Source organism: Protobothrops mucrosquamatus, unplaced genomic scaffold, assembly GCF_001527695.2.
Source record: "Protobothrops mucrosquamatus isolate PMUCROS unplaced genomic scaffold, P.Mucros_1.0 scaffold78, whole genome shotgun sequence".
Classification (NCBI taxonomy): Eukaryota; Metazoa; Chordata; class Lepidosauria; order Squamata; family Viperidae; genus Protobothrops; species Protobothrops mucrosquamatus.
This window is the reverse complement of record NW_015386455.1, coordinates 546,090-573,226: the sequence shown is the minus strand read 5'-3', so window position 1 is coordinate 573,226 and position 27,137 is coordinate 546,090. Positions and strand designations below refer to the sequence as shown.

Sequence of the window (27,137 nt, the reverse complement as noted above, 5' to 3'; positions counted from 1 at the left end):
ATTTTTGTTATCCACAATCATTATGCAAGACTTTATCAAACACTTTATTTTGATTAAGGTATAGTAAATCAAAAGCATTCCCTGAGTCTACTAAACTGCTTTGTTAGTAAACGAAATAAGCCTACTCTGATAGTTTGTTCTTGATAAACTCATTCTAGTTCCCAATAATGTAGCAATCTTCTAAATCAGGGGTCCAAAACCCCCGGTCAATGGACTAGTATTGGGCTGCGGTATACCAGCAACCGGTCCGCACAAACAAATAAAGCACCATCCGTGGGATGCAGTTAGCACACAAAACCACGCAATCTCCAGTCCGTGGAAAAACCTTTCTCCACAGAACCGGTCCCTGGTGCCCAAAAGGTTGGAGACCTCTGTTCTAAATGCTCAGATATATGCTACCTGACAATCTGTTCTAGAACCTTAATACCCATAATACCTCTTCTTTTTGAATATGTAATGATATTTTCCTCTTTTCCATATTTCTAGCACCTCATGATTCTCTATTTGCTTTCAAAGTTTATATTCAGTGGTTCTGAGATAACTTCTTTAACCATCTGATTTGCTTGGCCCTAGAGATTAGAAAATGTTTAAAGAAGCAAGATGGGCTTTTATCATACATTTTATAAATTCTATGATTCATTCCTTCCCTTCTTTTCTTAATCATGTTTGGAAGGGCTTTCTCCATCTTTTGAGGCAAGAAAGGCACAAAAGGATTTGTTACTACTTCCCACTTTTTTGGCACAATAATCCACAGCCTCCTTGGCTGTTCTTTTACTTCAGATTACTTCCCAAAACCTTACTATATTTTGCACTACTCACCAGGTTTGTCTCATTTTGAGCTTTAGTCTTTCTAACCCTATTCCTTCAGACTGAGGCTACTAGTTTATACTTTTCTTAATTATCAACTCCCTCCTCCATTTCCCATCCCTCTTTTATCTCCTCAATTTGTCAATGAAATTCTTTTTAATTCTTAAAGGACTCTTAAATCTGTCCTTCTCAAAGGGATCATTGAATTGCCTGAATTTTCATTATCTCAGTTATCAGATCTCCCACTTATTCTATTCGCTTAGCTGCTGCCCACCCTTTGAATTCAACAAAATCTGTTTCCCTGTATACCAAGGCTCATGACTGACTCAGCTTTTCCTCTTCTGCTTAGTGTAGACTTCAACACAAAATTGTCTCTACTAACAAATTACTGCCTTGATAAACATTAGATCTAGAATACTTGAAATGAAAATTTTCAGCAAAAGAGATCAGAAATCTGCAGGACTTGCCACTTCATCATAGCTGAATTAGTTTTCCCACAGATATTAGGGTAGCTAAAGTTTCCCATTACCCCTGGAGAGGGCCCTCTTCGGAACAGGTGATTTGGTTATGAAAGGCACTCTCCATATCCTCTACTAGGGTGAATGACCTGTGTTAAATATCCACTATGATATAATTTTTCTTACTCTCTTTAATCATAGCCAAATACTTTCAACAGGACTTCCATTTTCAGATTTATTTATAAGTCACAGCCCCTTCATCCCCATTTTATTGGATCTTTTTCCTTTGAATAAGTAGTATCCTTCTAGTTCAACATCCCAAACATTGCTTTTAACCCAACATGCTTCCCTGATACTTCTCTAATATTTTCAGATGCAAAAAAAATCAGGAGCCAGGGTAGGGTTTAAAAGTACTACAAGTTTTTTCCATGCTATCTATATATAAGAATCTGATCTACTAACAGTCAAGGCAAATTGGCACCAGATAAGAGTTCAAGGGAGGCTGGACCTAGGTCTCTTACAGGGCATAGAGACTCCAAACTGATGATGTATTTGACCCGCCCTCGGGCTCAGCCAGGTCATCTCCTATAAATATTGTGGTTTTTTCCATTACCTGGTTCTTCCTGTTTCTTACACATCCTCTGTGCATTGCATACTTTGTGCTCTGGTATGTAGACATCAGAGACCGGGGATATCACTACACCCATGTCTTGAGGATTTATGAGTATCCTTTCTAGCCTTGTCATAGGCAGTCATGTGCCTCATACCCAGCATTTCTCTGCCTAAATCTTGGCCCTTTCTCCCTTTCTCTTCTACTAAGGTCCAAAAGGCTCTTGCCAAAAACCTATTTTTCTCTGGTCTTCTGAGATGCAACCCATACTGGTGACAGCCTAAAACTTTTCCTGACTCCACTCCCTTCTTAGCCAGTTGCTCACTTCCAGGATCATGCTTTTCCTAATTGCTCTTGTCCTTTGTCTTCCTATCCAGGACTCTGTAGTCTTTTTTAATCCTCTAAAATGGCCTTAATATCCACATGACAAACAGAAATAGTAGTAATCATTTAGTTTAATTGACTTTGTAATCCTGGATGTCTAGCAGAAGACAACATGCTTCTTCCAATAGCATGTTTGGTCAATACATTGCAGCTTTTATTTCTTTTAATAATAAGTCCCCCATTTCCGCCAACCTGTTTGCCTCCTCTGTGGAAAGTTTTCCATTGTTGACCCCTGTGAACCTAAGTCTTTTCCCTTGTTGAGATATTAACACTGTATCAGGTGGGTGAAGTATGCCTTCCATGTCTAGAAACAGAATCACTTAATCAGGCCCAGTGGTCTAGACCTCCCCTGGTTTGTCCACTCATATTTTATGCCTCCAAATACTTACTATTTGTACTGTGATGTCTTTTTCCTTCTTAAAGTACTCCTACTACCCCCTCTACACCTGGATAAACTCTAGGGCCTTGCAGCTCCTACTGCAAGGAGATAAGCATCCATTTGCAACAGATGATATTATACACAAAGCAAGTCACCCTGAAAAATCCATTATTTCTTCATGATTAGAAATTGCCTTGTTCCCTTGCAATACTCCTATTCCTATTTGCTGTCCTGATCTCTTTCTGCGGTTGTGAGCTTCTAGCTTCCTATTCTCTTTATAAAGATTGTTGCTTCGAATACATCACTGAGAACAGTTCCATCCATTACCCAGATACTTAATCAGTGAATTTCCATGGTTTTAAAGTCGAATCCATTCTCTTTAAGAAGTTCTGAGATTTTTAAAAATAAATTTGAAATACATTAACAGCTATCTGCCTTTATTTCTCACCCAGAAATAAACTATGAATCTTTAGTTACTATTATTGAGTTCATGACATTTATTTATTTTATGTACCATCAAATTGACATCAACCTCTTCAATGTCAATATTTATTAATTAATTTATTAAAAGCACGTCTTGACTTCTCATCATTGGAAAAAATTGCTTATTGAAAAAAATTAACTTTGCAATTTCAACTCTTAGCATGGATGGAGGCCCTGTGGCTCTTTATGTATTGCTAAACTGCAACTCCCAGCATTTCTGTCTACTGGCCAAGTGGCTAGGACTGATGAGGGTTGGGGGCCTATGTTTCTCAACCCCGACATACTTGTATGGATTAAACAGTGTAATGCACTTAGCTGCACTAGATAGCAACCCAAAGGTGACATATACTATATAATATCCATTATTGTTTCCCTGCAAACAGCACAAACAGTACTTGGTCTGTGGTCAACAGCTTATATACCAGTTTCCTAGAAGACTCTGAACTGTTATATGAATACTGATGTAAACAGGAGGCTGTCATGAAACAGAGTCCTTATAAAAATGGGGCTCCTCTCACTCTCTCTCTTTCCCTCTCTCCCTCCCACTTCTTCTTCTTTTGGTAGTAGGCTAGTAGCACATACATGGGATAGATGTAAGCCCTCAGAACACCGCCAAACCTTCATTTCTCCACCGTTCGGTTACAAAAATTGTGGCACCAGACCAAATAATAGGGCCTTAAGTGAAAACTTCACAATGACGTTTTCCTCGTACCCTTGCTTTAAAAAAAAACAGAAAGAAGAAAAGGAACAATTTCTGACTGTGCTAATGACTCCATCATAAAACATACCATACAGATATTATTTGAGAGAATGGTTACCTTCTAGTGCCTTTTCTTTCTTTCTACTTTTTCCTCCACAGCAACAATGTTAAATACCTCACCCCCTCTGCTTTTTTCATTAATTAAAGTAAGCTCTTATTTTGATACAGGCCATGGTGCAACATTAGATGTGCACCATTAATCAGGGATCCTTGGAGTTTCATATAACTATGCTTAAGATTAGGAATGTGCTGTTTTAAAATAGCAGTTTCTATCCTGCAGAAATTAAAGAAGCTGTCAATGTGCAGTTTGGTATTTCAGCATACTCTGGCTCCAGTCAGCTCTAGTCTATTTACAAATATGAAAGACATAATTATGGAGATGCAGCAGAAAACAAAGAAGCAAGGAACAACAATAACAAAAAAGCCACTTTATTGAAAATGAGATTCAAACCTCAAAATTAATATTACAATCATGAGAGAATGCCAAACAAATTCAATTTACAGTTGCAACATACAATACACACAGTCCCTTTGAAGATAAAGTAAACCCTTCCCTTCCACAATCGCTGTCTGCGGCACAAAAAAAAAAAGAATGTGTTTGTACAATCTGTGCATGGAAAGCAATTTTTGGACAACAGCAATTGGGGGAAAATGAAAGAAATTAAAGCTTGTATTTACAGGAAATGCTACAAATATTTTGCTCCAGAAGAAATTCAAGACTGGTAAAACATATTTAAGCAAAAAATACTGTGGAATATTGCTTAGTGTACCTAGGAAACAAAAAGTACTGTAAAATATGATTTCTGGCTGATCTATTTAAAAATATTGCAAGAAACATAAATGGTTAAATGATAGGTCAAATATACTGAAATGAAATGTTATCACAGAAATAAAGCTCTTAGAAAACAGTATTTCCTTTGGTTTATATTTTATTTAAATTATTGCTTTTGTTCATGGCTTTTCTCAGAGTCCTGATGCATGACCTCACCAGGACTGAAATGGAGACTCCAGCAAGAAAGGAGGGTAAACCTATCTGGCAAACTTGACAGTGCAAAAATCTCTCCTTGATGAAGCCTGGTGAAAAGGGAGGAGATACTGGCTAGCAAATCCATGCCCAGGGACTGCTAGCTTAGAGTCCGGTTCAATGGAGCACCTTCCTAGATGCTGTGACAAGGGTTTTTTCATGGGCTAGTGCCTGTTTTGTACCAATAAACTTTGGATTCGTCATGCCCAAGCTTACAAGAGAATTCTGAGTTTTATCCAAGGGCCAAGACTTGAAAAATCTCTCTGTAAATGCGTCTGCACAAGCATTTTTAACACTATAAACTGGGCCAGCCTTTCCTCTGGACTTGAGATTCTAACTACAGCCCATAATGCTAATGTCATCCCACATTCCCTTCCTGTATCAAAATAAATAAATAAAAATGAATTCGGAAGAAGAGATGGGTGACACACAGGAGAAACATTATAGTAACCGTAAAAAGCTTGAACTTTTAGCTTACGTTTCTCTTGATGCCAGCAAGGCATTAAGTATCTCCCTAGATGGATAAAGATGTTTCCAACTGAGAGCTTGAGTCTATTTTTTTAAAGGCACACTTAAAACATGAGAGACACTAAACAAGGGCCTTGTGCTTATATCAAAGGTGCTTAAGACTCTCTTCTTTTATTATTATTGGTTACTCTGAACTGTAAAGCAAACCATTTCAATGGTGCGGTCAACAGTAGAAGGGCATGAACAGGGCATGTTTTGGGGCAAGCAAAACTGCACACCTGAGCAACCTGAAGTTTTAATCCGAAATGATCCCAAAATATGATATAGAAACATTACTGAAGCTACAGAACAGAATATAAAAATGATCTATGCTGGATTAAATCCAAGAATATAAAGCAGTATTGAAATTGTACAAGAATGTCTTTCTTTCTTCCTTTCTTTTTAAATGCATTTGGGTTGCTGCCTGCAGCCCCTGTAGCAACAAAAAATATCCTACAAAATTATTTAAGATGCATATAGTATATCTTTTAAAAGGCCTTCTCAGCAATAAAAATAATGTACGAATATAGTACCTTTTATTAAATACACAACAGCATTTGCACTGGCAATTCATGTCCTTATTTTGGTTTGTTTCATCAACAATATTCCAAACAACTTGAAATGTGTAACCAGACACTAGCTTTTTTAAGTGCTGCTGAAATGAACATACTTATCTTACAGATAAAAATCAATGGACAAGGGTATGCTTCAAGCTACCGCAAACAATAAATAGGATCAATAGCAACTTCCATCTTTGGAAGAAAATTACACATCAGGAAAGTCTCTCCTATTTATAAAAAGGGGATTTGATCAATAACCTTTAGAAGGCCAATAATGTTTCCTAAGGAGCAAATGAATTATATTAAGTTGTCAAGAATAATTCATGGGAATGTAGAATCATTCTGTTGGCTGTTTTAGCTATCTAAGCTATCACCGAAATTGTCCAACTGTATTGTGTAAAGTGTTTCACCATTTTCTTATTGACTCCATCTAACTATCATTAGTTTCAGCAGCATCGCAATCCATGGAAAAGACTGTTGCACACAGCTCAAGCTAAAGACAGTGCAAAGGAATCAAAATAGAGGCTAGAAAGAAATGGATTTCAAGAAGGTGACACCTCCTTTTAAAGGGCTCCTGCTACTCCCTACCTTTCATTCACATCCTCACATCCTGTTTCATTTGGGCCTATGCACAAAGCCACAAGTTGCTGGATTTCGTGTAAAGTGCCATATGAGCTTTTCTATCTACCAGAGTCTAAATAAGAATTATCAAAGATTCCAGAATAATTAGGGACACAGACACATACTTGCCAAGGAACTAATTTGGCTTGCTTACCAGCAAAAAAAGATAAATGGTAAATGTTGGATGGTTGATTTTAAGAGCTTCAGGAATATTCGAGTCTTTCAGTTAGGAAAGCAGTGCCTGATTTTACTGAAGTCTACAATCAACCTTCAGCTACTATATGTTGCCAGATGCTGGAGCAGCACTGAACTGCAGAGAGCCTCTGCAGTGGTTCACGTGTGCTTATCCCTTTTCAATACAATGCCTTGTAACATAATGTATAGTTCCTGAAAAAAATATTTAAGAGTTCTTAAACAGAAAGCAATTACTCCAGCTACTGATTTCAGGTAAGTGGATGAATTCTGAAATGTCTCACATCGGAGAACCTTTTTCTTGTGCCAATGCAGGGCTGTTTTACTATTTCCCAAATGCTGATTGAAAAACATGGAAAACTTTTGAATTTCACCAGATGAAGCTGGCTGGGATTAAAACATATGTATATGTATGTTTGAAATGTATGTGTGGGAGAGAGGGGGTGTCTCTTCTGCTCGACAAGAAACCCTCCTAGTAAGGCCCCAATATTGAGGGACAGAGCTTTGCAGTGCAGAGGACAGCCTAGGGAAGGGCAGAAATGAGAGGCTCCATGTTAAGAGCAGAAGTGTCCATGTGGGCTTTTAGATCCCACCTCCTGGAGGGATTGTAGAGTAATGTATTCAAAATAATGCCTGCTCAATCTGTTTCCAGTTAATTTTTACTGGGTTAAAAAAAAGACAACCCAATATTCAGTTACAATTAAAGCAGTACCTCCTTCATAAATTAAGCCAATGTACGATTATACCTGAATTCTTTAGAGATGGAAGCATTTAATTATTATTATTATTATTTAAAAAAATACATATTGCAGATAGTTTATACTGAAACTGCTTTTCAGAGTTCATGCATGGTCTGATATTCTGTACCAGTCAAAGGCTGCCACAATTTAAAAACAACAGACATTTTTAGAGACCGAAGTCAACATATCATTACATTATAAAAAACCTTAAAGGGACCAAACATTATTAAATAATTATAAATATTTCTTTAAAATTATATGACAATTCATTTTTTGCATATAACCTCAATTTTGTACACATTATAACTTAATAAAATAAAACAAGATAGCCACGCACACATACTACTGATACTGTTTTGGTTTGAGTATGATATATTGCCATTCTCTTTTTTTTCTTGCATAAGAAATTTGTGGGGTTTTTTTTTTGTTTGTTTGTTTCACTTGGGGGACATTTTTCCCCAAGAATTTTTTTGGTTAACTTGACTAAGGCAAAGGTAATCACAAAAATGTATAACACAAAACAAACAAGTTTGCCTTGGTACCTTATAGGGTGCTATTTCAGCAAAAGAAGAAGAATAAAGCCAAGTACTTCAGAAGTTTTCTCTTTCATCAGAGGCAAGGCTTTGATAAGATGACTGAGGAGTTATTGTAAGCTGAAGATATTCTGATATAAATGGAAACATTTTTTTTCTGTGCACAAACACACGGAGTGAATTACACTGTGCATGCGTGAGGGTCCTAGAGATTGTATGACTGCAACCGTACCTGACGTTTAAGATGCTTCTGTTTATTTGAACAACAAATAAAGCACAGGCGTTGTCTTGACAATTGGCAGGAGTCCATGTCTCCTCTCTTGGCAAAAAAACTCGCTTTTTTTTTTAAAGGAGTCTAGACAGAATGGGCATCTTTTGGGGTTGGATCATTATATTTTAAAATATAAAATGGAGACAACATTCCCAGGAGGAAAACAAACTGTGCTTTGATCCACATTGACTGGAACTATGATGTGGAAAGTCAGTCTCATGTCGTATGCATGTAATTAGCTGTTAACATCCCAGCTACTGCACTTATCAACAGAATCTATTTCAAAAACAAAAAAACAGGCACTTTATAATCAGCTGACAATCGTTTGTTTATTGGTTTGCTTTCTGTCTGACAGATTTTACGCCCCGCAGAGAAAATTTCAGTAAGGCCTCCAAACAGACTCATCCATTCTGCCACTAGAATTCAAGACTGTTGGGGAGCTGCTGTGGCTTCCATCAGCCTCCACACCATCATTCTGGGTAGGCAAGTTAGGGTTTAATAATGTGCTGCCGTTGGATGTGGTGGTACAGGGAGGAAGCATTCTGGAGGGGGAACGGTCTCCCCCCGGCACCATGGGGAACTGGTATGATCCTGATGATGTGCCATAGTAGAGATATGGAGTACTGCTGGTCTGGAATGGTCCACTTTGGTTTTGGGAAGAGCCCGGATAAGGTGGCGGTAAGTAGGTGTGGTAATGAGTGGTGGCTGACATACCCAATGACATGCCTGAAGTGACTGGCGGTGTATAAGTGAAGGTGGCTGGATAGTGCATTCGTGGGTTGGAGAAGCGGCTCTCAGTGAGGGATGAAATGCTTGTAAACTGCCTGGGATCTGAAAATGGGCTCAGCTCTGAAGCACCTAAAAATTGCAACAAAAGATGGGGGAAAAATTCTGTAAATATCCAGTTCTTTCTTAAGCGTGATGATAGAATGTAAATAAGGAGGAGAAAAAACAAACCCACTTTTTTGTCCCTCCCAACCCCCCACAAGAACAGCAAATCATTCTACATAAAAACTGAAAGGAATAGTGCCTGACATCAGCAGTGGTCGTACACAGCACAGAGCTCTCTGCATTCAAAGGTTGCTACTCTGTTAAGATCATGTAATCACCTGTCTGTATCCCCTGCACTCCAGCCTCTGCTTGTAATTTACACCTCTCTTTCTTACAGGATTTGAATGGAGACTTATCAGTGAAAGCTGTCGATTTGATACATTCACTAGTAGCAACTAGCCTTTTTCTCAGCTGCCTCACAGTTGCTGTGTTTTAACATGCTTTTATTGGTGGTGGTGAACCTCTGGCCCTCAAAAGCTGCTGAAATACAACTTACACATTCCTCACCACTGAACTTGCTGACTGGAGCTCCTGAGAGCTATAATTTAACACCACTAGAGGAGCCCAAGAACTCTGTCTGCTTTGCTTACATGCAGTGATTTTCATGGGCACACACTTAGGCAGAGGACTTCATATGGCAATTTTATGCTTGCCATGAAGAATATGAAGTTTATCCAAACTGATTTATGTACTGGAAGTGAAGCAAGGACGGCTGGAAACATTTCCCTTCACTTGAAGTCAGTGGCTAAAAGTCAAATTTAGAGGATATAGATTATATTCAGAAAATATGGTGATAAGGAGAAGAGTCATGAAAAATAGCAACACTATTTTAGTACAATGTACTAAAATAATGTGTAGCTGGAATGTTGCCTATGTTTTTACTGGGGATAAAGGGCCATGAGTTATAACACTGTGTACTTCCACTTTCATTCATTCACACCTTCCTTTTCATGCTTATTTATAATCTGTCTTTATATAACTGTCTCTAATGGTTACACAGTTTAGTTTAAAATGGATTAAAGATTTTAAAATCAGGATTTGAATCTGTATATAAAATTGGAAGCACTTTATAAAAGTGAAAGCACCTAGTGAACTTAAAGATGTTAAGAGGCTGAAGGCTGAAGCATTCATAAGCAAGAGCAGACTAAGGAAAGGGAACAATTGACCTCTCCTGTTCCCTTACTAACTTTAAAGAGTGGCAATACTATTTCTGTTCTGGCCTGATATTTGGGGGTGGGGGTGAAGAACAAAAGGACAGGATAGGTGAACACATTAAATACAGGTGCAATTTATATAACCATAGTGAACAGTACCTACAACAAAAGCTTAGAATGAAATTAAAAGACCTACTAACTGAACTAAATTATCCTTAAACTCCAAGTCAAATGGTAATATTAGAAGATTTTTAGAATAACTTGCTTCAGTTTACCAAATATGTCACACCCCAATAAAGAACACACAGCATTTTACAAATAGCCAGGCTGAAGGCATCAACTCAAGAAGACAGACTTCACAGATAGCAGAGTTGGGGTTGGAATTAGGTGAAAAATATTTTGCCAATGACCTACTCAAGTGTTGATCAAATAATCTTTCTCAGAATCATTGACAAAGACAATTGTAGTATATTTAACGTAAGTATATAGGTACACTTTTCACTTAAATCTACATTTGATAGTTGTCAGTTAAGAAATGGTCATCTAGATAAGTCTCTTACCCCATGGCCTGTGTCCTCACTATTAGCCTTTTCACCCAGCAGTGACTGTGTCTTTTTATGCAGAGGATACCAGCTGCTGAACCACCATCTTATGTGAAAATATAGCCTTGCATCTCACTCTCTCTCCTTTGGGAGAAGATGAATACTTTTTAAGGAGTGGAGGGATACATTTGTATCTCAGCTGCATTAATCTGTGGTTGATTTAAACATCGTCACTAACAAACTAAGGATCCCAAATGTGGCTCACTTTATTTCCTGCTTACAGTTTATAACCTTAGCCAAGCCCATTGCTTCCTTCCAGCATTCTGCTTCTAAACTGGCCATCCAAATACTTTTTAGTAGCTTAATAGCTGTACTCCAGCAGCAACAACACATGTGGGCACGACCAATATTGAAAAGCATAGCAATCGTCCATCATTCACCATATCTGATTGAACAAGTGTTCCTTGGTAATGTTGAAAGAGCTTTAGGGACTGGAGCCAAGAGAAATATTAAGGGGAGGGGCTTAATAGAGTTGGGGGTACACATTGCCCTCCATTTTGTATATACACGAGCTACCCTTGCTGCATGGAGACATTTCAGCTCACTGACCATATTCTTTCAAGTGAGGGTATAACCTTACTTTCCAAATAGCCAGTTCACTATATTACGGTTTTGTTACTCATCCTCCAAAAGACTGCGATGGTGACAGAAAAGTAGAAGGATATACCACAATGAGAACAGCAGTCAAATATATTTTCATATATGGTGAGCAAAAAACTTACTGGAAAAATGTCAGATGATAGAAGACCATGATGCTATAACTTGAGCCACACCCAGTCTCAGAGAGAGAGCGCTTGGGTATTTTAAGACAGATTCTGCTGGGAATAGAAAACCTGAGCAGCCCCAGAATGATTTTCCTCATACTCTTACCCACAACAGAAAAGAAAAATCTCAAAAGTTGATTATATGGCCCTAAAAGTGCCCCATTCATTTCCCATTTATATGTCTGCAACTACTTTCTAGATATTCAGCCCATTCTCATTTGACTCAGAACAATTTTAAACATTTTCTAGCAAAGCAAGGAGGCAAATAAGTACACCAGCGGGCACCATTCAAAAAGTCCTATTGTGGCATTTGTTGAAGCACGTTCTTAGTGTATTCAGCATATGAATTATCTAGCCTGGGTGCAAAATTTAAAGTCAGACTGTGGGTTAGATAATCTCTTATTGTTCTCCATTTAGCATGCAGGTCTAATCTTCTCCTTTCTGATCATGTCTTTCCTGAAGTTTGCAAGTTTTTTTTAAAACTTGTGTCATTGGAAGTTTTTAAAAAAGTTTTAAAAGTTTTTTTTAAAATTCCAGTGGCATAATAGAGGCTTTCTTTCTCTCTTTTAAACTACTGCTCCACTGTAGTGCCATATTTCATAGGGGAAGCAGTTGGAAAAGAAACAACTAAGACTCTTCTTTGCACAAATGGGGGTTCAGACCTGGATCTGGGCCATGTTTGTTAACTTTGGAGTAAAGAATAAGTAGAAAAGGAACTGCATGCCATGTTATTAATCTAACAAGTACATTCTAATATTTTTAGAAAATCCCTTGATATACATTTCCAGTTTCCTTTTCCTTGTGTCTGTTACTAATCCGTGACTTGTAGCTTTTACAGCAAAGGCTCTTCTGAGCAGGCACACATTTCTTTTTCCTTCATTCCTGCCTACTGAACAACAGCCAGAGGCAATACCACCCAGAAACAAAGTTGTTATTTTAGAATCATACCATGTTGCGTCCCTATTCATACTGGGGAAAGGGACTAATATTTATTGAGAAATTTAACGTTGCTATATAATTTCCACAGATGCAGAAAAGATTAATTGTGATCCTTTTTTGCCTACGTTAGAAAAATTGTGAAATTAATAATGTAAGCATGGAAAAGAATTCCTCTTTTTTGTATGTGTGGAAATATATAGATATATAGTATCTATAACTCAATGGAAGAACACATTTTACATGCAGAAAGTCATCTGGAAGGTTTTGCTGACCAGAAAGCCATGGTGATCAGAGTATGCACGACTACCTAAGTGGACAAATATATTACCTTCTATAAAGCAGCTTTTTATATTCATGTGACCTTACATTTTGCAATCTTTCCTCCAGTGGTGAAGTTTCAGAGTGAGTGCCAACTTTTTTATAGCCATGATGGCACAATCTACAATTCCATGTTCAAAGAACAATTAGAAGACTTCACAGAAGGGAAAAATACAAAGGTATTGATGGAGGGAAGAGTCAAATCTTCCTTCCAACTAAAATGGCAATTTCAATGAAAACTTTGTTTCTATTGGGATCCTATCCAAATTTGTTCCTCTCTTAATCGTAATGAAGAGAGATAAAACTATATTAGAAACTATAAAGAACCAGTCAAGAGAAAAATGGTTCCAAAATGGAAGAAAGAACTCAAAGATGTAAAAAACACACAGAGAACTAATTACATGGCCTGGAAAACAAAAGAGAAAACCAAGGATTTTTATTGTAGCCAGAATATATACCACTTGTCTAATCAAATCACAGTGTTTTGATTTAGTTTTTAGTGTAAAACTTAAAAAAAATTGCTAATGCAGTAGTAGTTCCTATTTCATAATACTGCCATTTGGAAAACTCCAGGATCGAGAGTTATTGTTTTGTAGCGTAGTTTGTGCTAATAATACTCTGGCTTCATATAGTTTACACAGTTATGCAGCTATTTGCATTGTATTAACTGATTACCATTGCCAATTGACCCAAAGAGAATAGTATACATCCTCACTGCAAAGCTGCTCATTATAAATTAGGTCTAAAGCTAATCTAGGTTCCCAGAGAAATAACTCCAATCTATTTTGCAAGTTGAAGTAAAGATCATTCTATCTAAATTGTCCTCTCCACACTTCTTTCAAAACCAATTTATGTGCAGAAACTTCAGGCACCATTGATTGGAAATGTGGCAGAATAGCCTTCAGAGCAGCAGAATTCCTGAAACCTGCTACTATGGTAAACAATAAAACCTTCCAACTAGCCATAATGTGAATAATCACACATCTAGTGTGGTATTAAAATATCAAAATGTATTTGCCATTTGCCTAAATAATCTGCAGGACATTTAATGAGACAGTGTTTCAAGGGAACAAAATATATTAGGTAGGATTCTGAGGAAAGAAACACAGTCACCACAGCTATATCTACTCAGGTAGGGGTTGACAGAATAGCAACTGTACTTAATTTAGATGAAATCACTGGGGCTAATTGCTTTATGTTTAGGATCTGGGTTCCAGACTTAATAAAGAAGTAACTTCTAATAAACTAATGTAAAAATTGCTTAAGTCAATTCAGACTGAGAGACAGCAGCCAAACAAATGCCTCTGGGAGATGCACATAATTCATTGCTGGCTGTACAAATTGTGAATGACTTAAAAATCTCTCTAGCGCTAGAATATTATACAAATATCAGATAATAAACCCTATTCAGCTCACTGGAGCATACATCTCAATAGATATGTACTGGTGTGCAGTATAAAATATTTGGCAACATAATATTCATATCAATGTCCATGGACAGAATCAGAAGTTCTGCCTGAAATTATTTATCAAAAAAAATTTCACGGAAATATTAGAAACAAAGATAAAATATTTCAGAGGATTTATCTTAAACCTTATATGATAACTTTGGGAATCCACACTCCTTTTCTAGAGCAATCCATATTTTTTGTCAAGTTAAAGAATAAAATATTTGAGAAAATATAATATTTTACGCAACTATTAAAATAATTTTGTAACTCTGAAGATTAACATATTTGGAGCAAGTACTGGAAATTAGAAGACCTGTATTTGCTGTTATTCCATGACCATCCACAGAATCCTATATCTATTGACAAAAATGGAATTCACCCTACCTCTATACACAAATAAGTGTGTAGAATTGGAGTGTTTATCTGTTGGTCATTGTGATGGGAAAACTCACTATACTGCAGGCACATAACTTTTTTTTCTAAAAAAATAAATGCAGAACAGACAATCCATACACCTAAACAAACATTAGTTTTCAAGTTAAATGCTCATTTCTTCCTCTAGCAGCAAGTCTCAGACAGTTGCATACCAAAAAGATTATAACCCAAATACCACTGAAAATACCAGGTAAGCATCAGCATTTTTAGACGATCCAAATAAGAGAAAAAGGTGAGGGCTTTAAAGGGACATTAAGTACTCCCCAAAACAATCTGCTAAAGTGTAAACATGGGCAAAAGATGCAGTTTGCATGGGCGCCAGTGTCTTGAACTTTCAAGTAGGATAGTAAGGTAGGAGGCTAAATGGAGCAACATCTATTGCCACATTTTAACACACATCTCCCTTTATGTTTCATTATTCTTATCTCCTTTTTATCCCTTCTACCACAAAGTCTATCAGCCTCTCATGTGTTGTTTTTTTTTTAAAAAACAACAACCTCTCCTCCCTTCCCCATTTCCTTCCTGCTTACGTGTCAGAGATTGTGGTTAGGTTACGCTCAACCCTTGGTGTTTTCACTGCAAACAGTCCTTTTATATACATTTATAGAGTTGATCTTCATATTAATAGTGACTATATTACTCACCCCAAACATGTGTTTTGTACCTAATCGTCCTTGCCTTATGACTAATCTTATGTGCTTATATTTATCAAATGCACTGAAACAGATTAATCTGGGATCATTCACAGTGTTTTGATAGTATCATTTCCAAGAAGTTTCACAGCACACATCAAGTTTCCCCTTCCTGCTAGTCTATATACTATAGAGGAAAAAATGGAAACCTGCATTTCAAATCACCTTTTTTTTTCTTCCAGTTCAACAAGTCTCATATTATTACAGTATTCCAACTGCTTCAATCTAAACATGCAAACACAGACTTCAGTAGATTGATTAATAACAAAAATTCATTTCAGATTATCCATACAAAATAAATTTGCAGCAGCTTTGTTAAAATAAAGAGGAGGGAGAGGAAGGAAGCCCACATAGGTTGGCATGTATGTTTATATCTATATATGAATAATGAATTAAGTTTCCAAATATAAATATACTTGAATTGCAAAATCAAGATTTTTTTTTATCTCCCTAGACACAAGAGCAATGGATGCAAAGCTCATCCACCTAAGCTCATCCATCCAGTAAGCTTACCCACCTAAACAATACATAAAACAGTTAAACATCCATAGAGGTGGCTAACTGGCTTAATAATTCTCCTTTGCTCCATAAATTAGAGTAGCATCTCCAATGATGAAGGTAAGTATTCTTCTTGCTCCAGTGAACTCTAAGACTCCAGTTCATCTACTGCAGGGGTGTCAAACCGCCGGCCCGTGGGCCGATTTCATTATACCGGAGCCACGCCCACCCCATTGCTGGCAATGGTGAAAAAGCTCCGATACGTCGTGCGACATCACGTGACGTCGCGAGTTTGATATGCCTGATCTAATGTTATTCTCAGCAAACATTCCACACAGATTTCTGTATTTCCCACTTTCCTTGCCTGAATAAGTAGGTTTTCCTAGTTCACTTGGCTGTTCTCAGAAAACTAAGCAGAATTGCATCTGATTAATACTTAGATAGAAGACCACCAAGAAACCCTAAAGCTGGAAAGTTTAAAAAAATAAAAATAAAAGAAGGCAGTGGCAAACTCCTCCCATTGCTGCCAAAAATACCACACATGCATCCTAGTGAAGTTTGACTCAAATTGTTCTAAATAATCTCTTTTGCTCTCAGCAAAATCTGAGAGCCATGTGAAGCTGAACAGGGAATGAAACTGTTACTAGAATTTTGGTTCTAGTGGTCCCACAACATTTCTAAATATATACATCAGTGAGTTTATTATTGGGGAAGAGCTCGGGTACAGTCATTTTCTCTTCAGAGATGCTGAAGCTTTTATGCCAGAGTCTTCAAAAGAAGATGATTCTGAAAAATTTGCAGCAGCCACTGTGCCACTGCCTTCAGGGTGCCTGCCCAGGATCAGTTTATTCATTTTCAAGCAAGGGAAAGCAAAGGCAGAGATTGTGGGTATCAGTGCCTTCAAAAGATTGAGGTGTCTTTGGTCAGAATTTATGGAAATCCCCTGAAGCTTGGAGTATGTTTGCTTGAAATTTATAAATGCCCTTCCTCTTCAGAATCACAGCCAGAGTTGCCAGTGCTTTCCTGAGCCTGAGCCTACTTTCCTGAACCTGGTCAGCCTGGGGAATTACAGCATTATCTGTCACATAAGGGCTCTCCCCTCCAGCACGCCAAGATAACCTACCAGCATTGCATATATCTTGTTTCAGTCTTCTTAGCCTCATCTACCTGAGCAAACTGTGGCTGAGGACCATGATAAGCTGGATATTATTAACCCACTATGAGTACCAGATCCCAAAATTCCAGATTTTTTCCCATGTTTACCCATATTTGGGAGAACCATGAGTGAAAATATGCATTCTCACCAAACGAGAAGATGCTGATTTTTGAAACTTTCCTTGGATGCACATCATTCCTTGCACATCAGTTTCCAAAGAGTCTGTTAAAACAATTTTGGAGTTCACGATTGTCATAAATCCTACGATACATAGTAGATATCTTGAAAATTCACACTCTATCCTTGAAATGAAGACCAACCACCTCTAATTATGCAAAGTATAACTATACAGCGCAGCAAGAAACATTTGAAATCAACAGATTATTTTGAGAGTCTACTTTATCATGAAGATCCTGAGCTGAGAAATATTTACTCAATATATAACCCATGATTCTAATTGCACTAGTAGACCAAGAATGTTCTACATATACTTAAAACAGGAATCTATGGATAGGTAGGTAGGTAGTTAGGCTCTCTTCATTTGCAATGTTATTCCAGGGTATAAACTCCACATGATCTAATTTGTATACCAAGGTAACAGATTTTTTTGCCTTCAAAGTATTTTATTGCTTTAATGTTTTTCCTGGAGACTAAAATGGGTGACAGCATATTACAGGAGCTGTAAGAAATTAATGGTAGCACTAGTCATTGTACTATGTAAACATATATTGTTATAGATATGCCAATGAAAATTGCTTAATATGTCCAATTCCTCTTGCTATTTCCTGTAGTTAGTGCCAATACAAACATGACCAAAACAATCCATTATGGAGAGGTAGCAAGATATGCAGGGGAACTTTGACATTTCAAAACTAAAATAATTTTTAAAACACCCACCACGTCCCCAGAATAAAGCTCACATAACAGCCCTATGGAGCAAAGTGATTTTAGTAGCCATGTAAAGCGGAATAGTGGAAAAATAGTGCAGGAGGAAGGAGAAGAGTATAATGGACCCAAGGTCTGGATTCTAGTCTGATAGACTAGAACTTTTAAAAAGAAACATTCCCATTCAAAGTGACGATTCACCACATTTTGTTGCATTGCTTAAGGTTGCTAATTTTGGGACTGAAGGAAAAAAAACCAATTTAAAACTATAATTTCATTTACTAACAGATTTTGCTTTTTAATGTCCATCAATGACATATTTCAGAACTAGATCAAGGAATGGCCATGGCTATTGCTAACTTTGAGGAAATTAAGTAGCTGCTTTTGTTTTATTCTCCACAGCGAAGGCTAATCCAGAGACTCTGACAGGTAAGATTCTGTATATATTTATTAATAAGAATTTTAACATTGTACATTTTTTTGTTTTTAAATCTTATTAATTCTTATTTACCGCCCAAGGTCAACTTTGATGAGATGGGTGGCTATATAAATTTGATTAATAAAATAATAAATAAACATGTAAAAAAAGGATACTTCAGACAAGTGGAAAAATGGGATAATCTGCAATGATTGGAAATTAGATAGGGGAACGGAGATCATTTTTCAGCCTCCAATTGACTTGGACTGCTGTTGCCAGAGGCTGAACAATAAATGAAGCAACAACAGCTCTTTAGGAAGCTCTTTCCACTGGAATGACTCACAAGAACTATTCCAGACCAGAAACTTCTCAGATCAGGCCCTTTCATAGCTGGTCATTCCTTCTCTAAAGATTATGGAGTCAAAAGTGCCTCTTGAAAACCCCCAAAACATGGGAATTTTTGTCTGGATTACTGGATTAAGAGAAACACAAACACTTATTCCCTGGCTCTATTTTTTTGCAATTAAATGTTTGTATTTGTCTCTTATGCATTGGACATGTAAATATGAATATGGCCCTCAACCCATCTCTTGGTACTCTATGTCAGAGGTCCCCAACCTTTTGGGCACCAGGCACTGGTTCCATGGAGAGAGGTTTTTCTGCGGACCGGAGGGTGCATGGACCAGATGGGGCTTTGTTTGTTTGTGCAGACGGGTTGTCAGTATGCCCCAGACTGGTACTGGTGCACAGACTGGGGGTTGGGGACCCCTACTCTATGCACTCTTCTTGGGCAAAAAAAAAAAAAAGGCTGACATTGTTGCCAAAATTAAATGTACTTAAATAGCAGAAAAGTTTCAGTTCAGCTTCCTCTGAGCCCTTCCCCCATCTCCTAAGCAATTTTCTTGAATAATAACTTCACCAGAATTTCATTATGATTTAGAAGACACATGGATGGAACATAATGAGCCTGCTATGAACATTTAATATGAAGATACAGAGTGGATAAATAGTGCCAGACCCAAAAGTAAGGAAAAATAGGTTACTTCATGTTGTTTTTTCAGAAGAATACCCACTCTGCCAATTTCTGCACTGGCTTCTAATGTTATAAATTGCACTGTGTTATTTGCCAGTGAAATCAGATACTACCTAATTCTTAGGAACAGAGGAACAAGCTATGCCATTAGAATCTCATTCAAATACTACATTGCTCTCCCTCCACCCACTTCCTTTTTTGGAAAAGAAAGACATTTCCTTGCCTTTAAGAACTTGATTAAAAACTTTCAAGAAAAAGAAAGGAAGACCCTCTTTGAAACTGAATCTGGACTAGGACAGAAGCCAACGAACAGGGGCCTGTGTCTTTTGGACAAGGCCACCCACTGAGTCACTGTGGTCATATGACTCCTCTGTCACATCCTGAAGCCATTTCCAGCCTGTGTGCAAGTTTGTACTCCCACTTAGAGGACGCCGGGATATACTGGGAACACACATATGGAAACACTTTCAGCGAATCCGTTTCCATGAAATCCATAATGAGCCAAGTGGCTTCAGATGTGGTAGTGTGCCTCAGATTAGCCAAAGGGGAGTGGGGGAAGGTGAAAACCCAGTCTCAGTCTTTTTTTTTCAATTTCATTAATTCCTTTCTGTCTTTGCTTTTCTCTCTCTCTCTCTCTCTCTCTCTCTTTCTCTCTCTCTCTCACTCACTCACACACACACACACACAGACACACACACCTAGATACAAATAACTTGTGGCCATCAAAATACTGGAGCCAGAAATAAATACATCTGTCTGTCTTTCTCTCCTAAAAATAGCAGCATTAATATCAATATATTCTTATTGTAAATCAGGAAGAGCCATTAATGTCAGCAAAGCTGCCTGAAATGTTTTAATTAGCTTTTCCTCCCTGAACAATGCCGAAGAAGGCCTACGTGCAAAATACACGTGTATAGGTTGGGAGGTAGGATGGACCTCTCTATTCAACATGTGTGGTCAGTAAAAATCATTTTCCAATTTTCACATAAAATGATAGATGGCCATGTGAAGCTTATAAAAACAATAGTCATATGGGACTCTTTTAGGTCCCTTCTATTCTTTCATTGTATTTATGGCAATTATAAACCAGAGACTTGGAAAATACTAAAGATTTTGTATTGCGCTGTGATGGCTAAGAGTGATCTCAGGGCCGTTGCCTACTTTAATCAGGAGACATTAGGTTCCACCCTAAAATCTCCTCCCATATATTTGTCTCTCTGTCTTTTTAAGCCAAACCAATCTCAAATGATAGGTTTTGTAAGAAAAGGATGAGACTTATCTTTTTGCTTGCTAAGGGAAAAAAGCTCAGAGGAGATGATTATTATAAGAAGGCTGGGGAGAGGGTAAGATAAACATGTCCTGCCCTCCGTCTCCAAGTCTGATTGCAAACCCTAGCTGATTTGGGTTAAAAAAAAATCAGTGTGGGAGACATTGTTAAACAAGAACAGTTGCAGGAACTGGGTATGTCTAGTTTAATGAAAAGAAGGACTAGGAGTGACATGATAGCAGTGCTCCAATATTTGAGGGGCTGCCACAAAGAAGAGGGGAGTCAACCTATTCTCCAAAGCACCTGAAGGCAGGACAAGAAACAATGGGTGGAAACTAATTAAGGAGCGAACCAACCTAGAACTTAGGAGAAATTTCCTGACAGAATAGTTAATCAGTGAAATGGCTTGCCTTTAGAAGTTGTGGGTGCCCCATCACTAGAGGTTTTTAAGAAGAGAATGGACAACTGTTTGCCTGAAATGGTACAGGGTCTCCTACTTGAGTGGGGAGTTAGACCAGAAGACCTCAAGGTATCTTCCAACTCTGTTATTCTGTTAATGTAGCAACTTGGTGAACATTTAATGCTAAACTACACGATGGCTTGTTTTGCAGTTAGTGTGATGCATAGATTGAAGTTTAGCATCATGTAAAAACTTAATGAATTATTGAGTAAACCATGATAAAAAATCACATCTAAGCAATATGCATGAACTAGGCCAATGTGCAAGAATGATAATGTGGAATTCGCCAGTTCTCCTAATACAATACTCTCCTAAACTATTATTTCTTTACTGACATCCACAAAGGAGCTTCGATAGCAATATTGGATCTGATTTTAATCATCACTAGCATCACTTTTTAATACAATTTCCCAAAGTAATAAGCAGGCACGTCTAGATGAATGAAAATAAGTGCTTCTTGGAAAGAAGACCAGTATGAAGAACCAGATGGCCAACAGGCAATTGTTATTCTAAATAGAGAATTTACCTTGAGAATGCTTCTGTGAGACCATTTTTGTATCTATAGTAAATAAAGATGAAGTATACAGTTATTTTCATTTGAATTTTGATTTATAGCCATCTGTCCTCAACATAACAATTTCTTAGTTCAATAGTAGATGTAATACAATTGTTATTGTTTTGTGGATGTAAAAGGCCTAAGATGAATTGGGAATAAAAATAGGCTGTTCCTATTTTATACCTAATACTATCTAGCATTTTAAGCTTAACTTTAATGCTACTTTCTATACATGCACTAACACACACAGAGAGTTCAGTCTGCAAATGTCATCTGACATTTTTATAGCCTCTACTACCCTTCAGCAGTATTTTTTTTCTCCTGAAAACATTTTATATTTTGGATACTATATAAGGAGTCCAAGTAGAAAAGAAGGGTAAATAGCTTTTTCCAGCCTGGAAAGTGAAAGCCAAACCATTATTAGCAATCATGTAATATAACAATGAAAGTGCCGAAACAATGCAGTTACTCCTACAGGCAACCAGACATTATGTTGCACTGTTATAATTTAGACTTGGTGTTATTAAAAATGAAGTGGTTTGAAGTTAAGGGAGAGGCAGACGTAATCCTGTTATCTCCCATTCCAGGGTGGCAACCTATTTCTCTTTAAATAATAAGGCGATGCACAGAAAACAAGCCTCATTTTTCAAAAGATAATGTTCATGTTGTTAGCAGCCATTGATACTCCTTCACCCACAATCAACCAGGCACATAGTATACTAAGACTCAGAGTAGTAAAGAACGCAGTCCAGCAAGGGCTTCTGCAGATTATAGTCAATTCCAGTTCAGTCTAGGTTTATATCACAATTCCCAAAGTAATAGCAAAATAAAAAGCACAGATGAGATAGAGAAATAAAATGGTTGACAGTACAAAGGAGCATTTCAATTCATAAAAACAACAAAAAATAATAGCAGCAAAAAAATTAATAGAAATGAATTATTTTCAAGTGTGTTGCTGGTGTACATCCTCAATGAATGAATATAAAATGGAGATCTTATGAAAATGCCTTCTCTATTGGATGTCTTTACTGCAAAAGGTTTAATTTCAAGGTGAATCTTCTTTCCCTTTACTTAATAAGTTTGATCACATTGTTAAGAACAAAGACTTTTTTTTAATCTTCAGAAAAAAGAAGTGGGCCAAATGAGTAGAAACAGTATTTTCCTGTTGCTATAGAATGAATAGTAATTGATTTCACTAGAAAATGGGGCAGAATATACAGCAGACCCACTTCTAGCTATAATGCAGCAGTACAGTACATCTTATTCTAGATATTATAGGGCATCTGCTCTGAATCTTTACAATGCAAATTGACAATAGATTAAATTAAGATTTTGAACTATTGCTAAGTTCCCAGGAATTATGAACCTGAATTCATACAAATATATGAATTCAGGTTCATAATACAGATAGTCCTCAACTTATGACCACAACTGAGCCCAACATATCTGTTTCTAAGCAAAACATTTGTTAAGTGAACTTTGCCCCATTTCTTGCCATAATTGTTAAGTGAATCACTGCAGTTGTTAAATTAGTAATATGATTGTTAAGTGAATCTGGCTTCCCCATTGCTTGTCAGAAGGTCGCAAAATAGCAATAGCACTTAGACTTATATACTGCTCCACGTGCTTTACAGCCCTCTCTAAGCGGTTTACAGAGTCAGCATATTGCCCCCAGCAATCTGGTCCTCATTTTACCAACCTCAGAAGGATGGAAGGCTGAGTCAACCTTGATCCAGTGAGAATCAAACTCCTGGAGTGAGCAGTGAGCTAGCCTGCAGTACTGCATTCTAACCACTGCACCATCACAGCTCTTATGGTGATCACATGACCTTGGAACAGTGCAATCATCATAATTATGGACCAGTTGCCAAGCAACTGTTTTTTGATCATGTAACCATGGGGATGCTGCAGCGGTCGTAAGTGTGAAAAATGGTCATAAGTCACTTTTTCAGTGCTGTTCTAACTTTGAACAGTCACTAAATGAACTGTTGTAAGTTGAGGACTACCTGTAAATTTTCATTATGTTGACCGGAGACTTTAAAATCTATTACAATCATACTACTTATAGTGTTCACTGAACACATGTACAAAATGCTGAAATATGACACAACACGCGTGCTTTAAAGTGGCTCAATGACTGAAATAAGGCACTTTGACTAACAGTTCCATCAGTCATGCTATCTCATTAGTTCTCTGCAGATAGAAGAACAGCAAGTGTCACATAAAGCAGCAAGAAAGACGGGTAGAAGTCTAGAATGCTTGACGACCTTTCTCCTCCATTGGTAAATGCTTGCAGAAATCATTCTGCCAAGATTGAAGAGGAAGGTGAGTCATTCCTACACTTGTAATTGAGTCCAAGTACTTTGAAAGTATAGGCCAAGTTTTGAGTCGGATCAAGATAATGATGCCCATAAAGAACTGCAATGAGGCCCAAAGATTGAGAAGTAGGCAATGATGTAATCATGTGGATGCTGCAGTTACCTATTTATGTTGGGATATCTGATAGTACATAAGTCACACATTACAATATGTATATTGATATCATCATGCATATATCATAACCTGCCCCACTCATATCCCAGCAGATACTTATAAAATAGAATATGGCCACCACATGTAGCACTTGCCTATCAAAAGGAGTGAAACCTGAATGACAAAAGAAACTTTAAAGAATTGCATCTCATGAGAGAGAACTGATTATATTAGAAGTATTAGACAAAGCAACCAATAAAAGGCTGAAAGGTTAGGTTATATTTTTGAAAAATCATTTTAAAATTATATTTTGTTTTTTATATTATTATAGTAATAGAGGAACTCCTAACAAGTTATGATTTGAGCAGGTCAAGAAAACAGTGTATTTAGCAAGATTGTGATGGGAGTGGAATTTATAATGAATCTGGATATAGAAAGGTATATGGGGGGAAAAGAGCTACAATACAACATCAAAACAACTTTATGCCATAGTGTCCCTATTCCGCCCCTTCCCACCAAAATCAGAAATGATGCAGTTATGAGTAATTTGAAAACCAGTAAAATGCACATGAGTCCAGAAAAGAAATAGTAACTAAACAGGAGCCTTAATAACACAAAGAAAAAAATCTATTGATACAAAATTTGCAACAGAACACAGCAAATAAACATGAAACTAAAAACCAAAGGTAGGATTCAGTGTCATGAAACCTGAAGTCTCGTCATAATGTGTTAGTTTTCTTCTCCTTCATGGAGGACAGAAAAGAATTGTCTCTCTTATTTCCTCAGCGAAAAACACTTCTGCTGATTGGAAATGTTTCAATAAATTCTACTTCAAAATAGTAATCAATAAAGGAAGCAATGTATTGTCAACAATATGCAGAAGTGCTGTGCTAGAAATCTTTGCAGGAAATGTCATTTGTTTCTTTGTTCAAGTTCACTTGAAATTATGGGGAATTTTCAAAATGGTATGGCAGCCAGGAACATTAATAAAAATGTAAGATAACACTAGGCAAAAAAAAGAATTAAATAACACAAAAATAAATATGGTAATTGAAACCAAGAAGCGAATCTGCTGTCCAACTGGGAAAATATACAGAGGAAGAAAAAGGGGCTTAGTGATAATCATTAACAGCAACACAGAAAGAATGGGAAGAGAATGGGAATGCAAAGAGAAAAATCTAACATTTTATAAATAATAAAGGGAATGACTGATCATGATAGAGTAACAAGAAGAAGACAAAAATAAGCTATTTCTAACATTAATCACTCCAAAGAAATATATAATGTATGAATAAAGAAGATAAAAATGTATACGTAACTTTAAAATAGGTTGAGTAACAATTTAAGCACACACATATATATGTGCTATTGGTATGAAAGTAAGAAAGGCGAGGAGGTCTGAATTTAATACAATACTATTTGAACACAGAATTGTTTCACTTAAGAATGTGAGAATTATATTCCAAAAATGTAGATCTAAATTCATAAAAATGTTAATTTCATTTCACAAATGCAGTTCTAATTTACAATAGAATTATCAGGCGTCTTTGCAAAGGAGACAATGAAATTCTCAAGAAAGCAGTGGCAATCCACTTCTGAAAATCTTGCTGGGCAGGGACTAATCCAGGCAGTTGACAGTGGTCAAAATTGACTTGACGGCATGTGCGTGCACACATACAAACACTTAATATGGTACGTTATTATAATTGATTTTAGTATGCTATCGTATTTATTCTACAACATTTATTCTAATGTAGTTCTTTCATTCTATGCCTGTTAAGTGCCCAGTTACAGGATACATGAAGCTACTGTTCCTATTACTATTATGATCCCATTCTAGAAACTGGAATAAGAAATATAGACTAAAGTTTTCTTTAAGTCCAACTCAAATCTTGGTGACTCCAGAGATGTATCTATGTAGTTTTCTTCCCAACAAAATGGCAAGAATTTGTCACTGCCTTCTTCTGTGGTTCAATTCCCCCACCCCTACATTTCCCAGCCTATTCCATAGTCCTCATAATTCCTTAAGAGTATTTTCATCCAAATATTAATCAGGCCAAACTCTTCTTGGCTTTCATACCCAGACAAGCTTGGTCATGTGCTGCTATTTTTTTTAATTTCAAAATACTTCAAACGGATTATGTCCCCTTTCCCTGTCTTCTTTCTTTCTCATCTTTTTTTTTCTTAAGCAGTGGTCTTGTACAGAACAACAAGAGTAAGCGTTGTATGCAACTTTGTCCATCCATTGATGGAATGGTATCCACAAGTTGGTCAATTCCCTCTTCAAGTGTACCCCATTGTATCTTACAAAATGGTTATGGAAGGATGAGAGGACCACCTAATAGATCTAGGGCACAGAAAGCATACAAGAAGAGAGAACAGAGGGATTTCCATTACATATTCACATGAGAATAAATATAGCCCAAAATATCAAATATGGCTACATTTCTACGTTTGAATATTTTGTGCCCCTGCACACTTGTTCAAGACTGTATGTCTGACTGCATGTCAGCTGTCAGATCTTTTTAATATCCACATTACAATATTTTTACTATCAAATACTACTACATCTGAATATCAGCTATCATATATTCATCACAATATTCATTTCAAATCTCACATAATTTTCCAATATTATCAAACACTAGCTGCTAAAGATACTTAGTGAATGCTACTACAAGATAATAGTTTGGACACTATTATTGCTTAATGATTGCTGGATGTTGAGTCATTGCCATATAGTTAGCAAATATTTGTGTGTCCAGAAAATATTTTGAGAATGTCATCAAAGTCATTAGAAAGGAATTTTTGAAATATGGATGCCTTGATTTCTAAGGTATGCGTAAAACCATACAAATGCCTTGTATACACCAAAGA

General features: G+C 37.0%; 1 protein-coding gene across 1 annotated transcript in view; it reads right to left on the bottom strand.

Moving 5' to 3' along the window:
* RUNX2 (RUNX family transcription factor 2) overlaps positions 1–27,137 on the bottom strand; it is a 173,665-nt gene that overhangs the window by 68,978 nt on the left and 77,550 nt on the right. The window contains exon 5 of the mRNA XM_015812303.2: positions 8,068–9,187. Within this exon, the coding sequence (XP_015667789.1) occupies positions 8,709–9,187 (479 nt within the window). The 3' untranslated portion in view covers positions 8,068–8,708. The remainder of the gene's footprint in view (positions 1–8,067; positions 9,188–27,137) is intronic.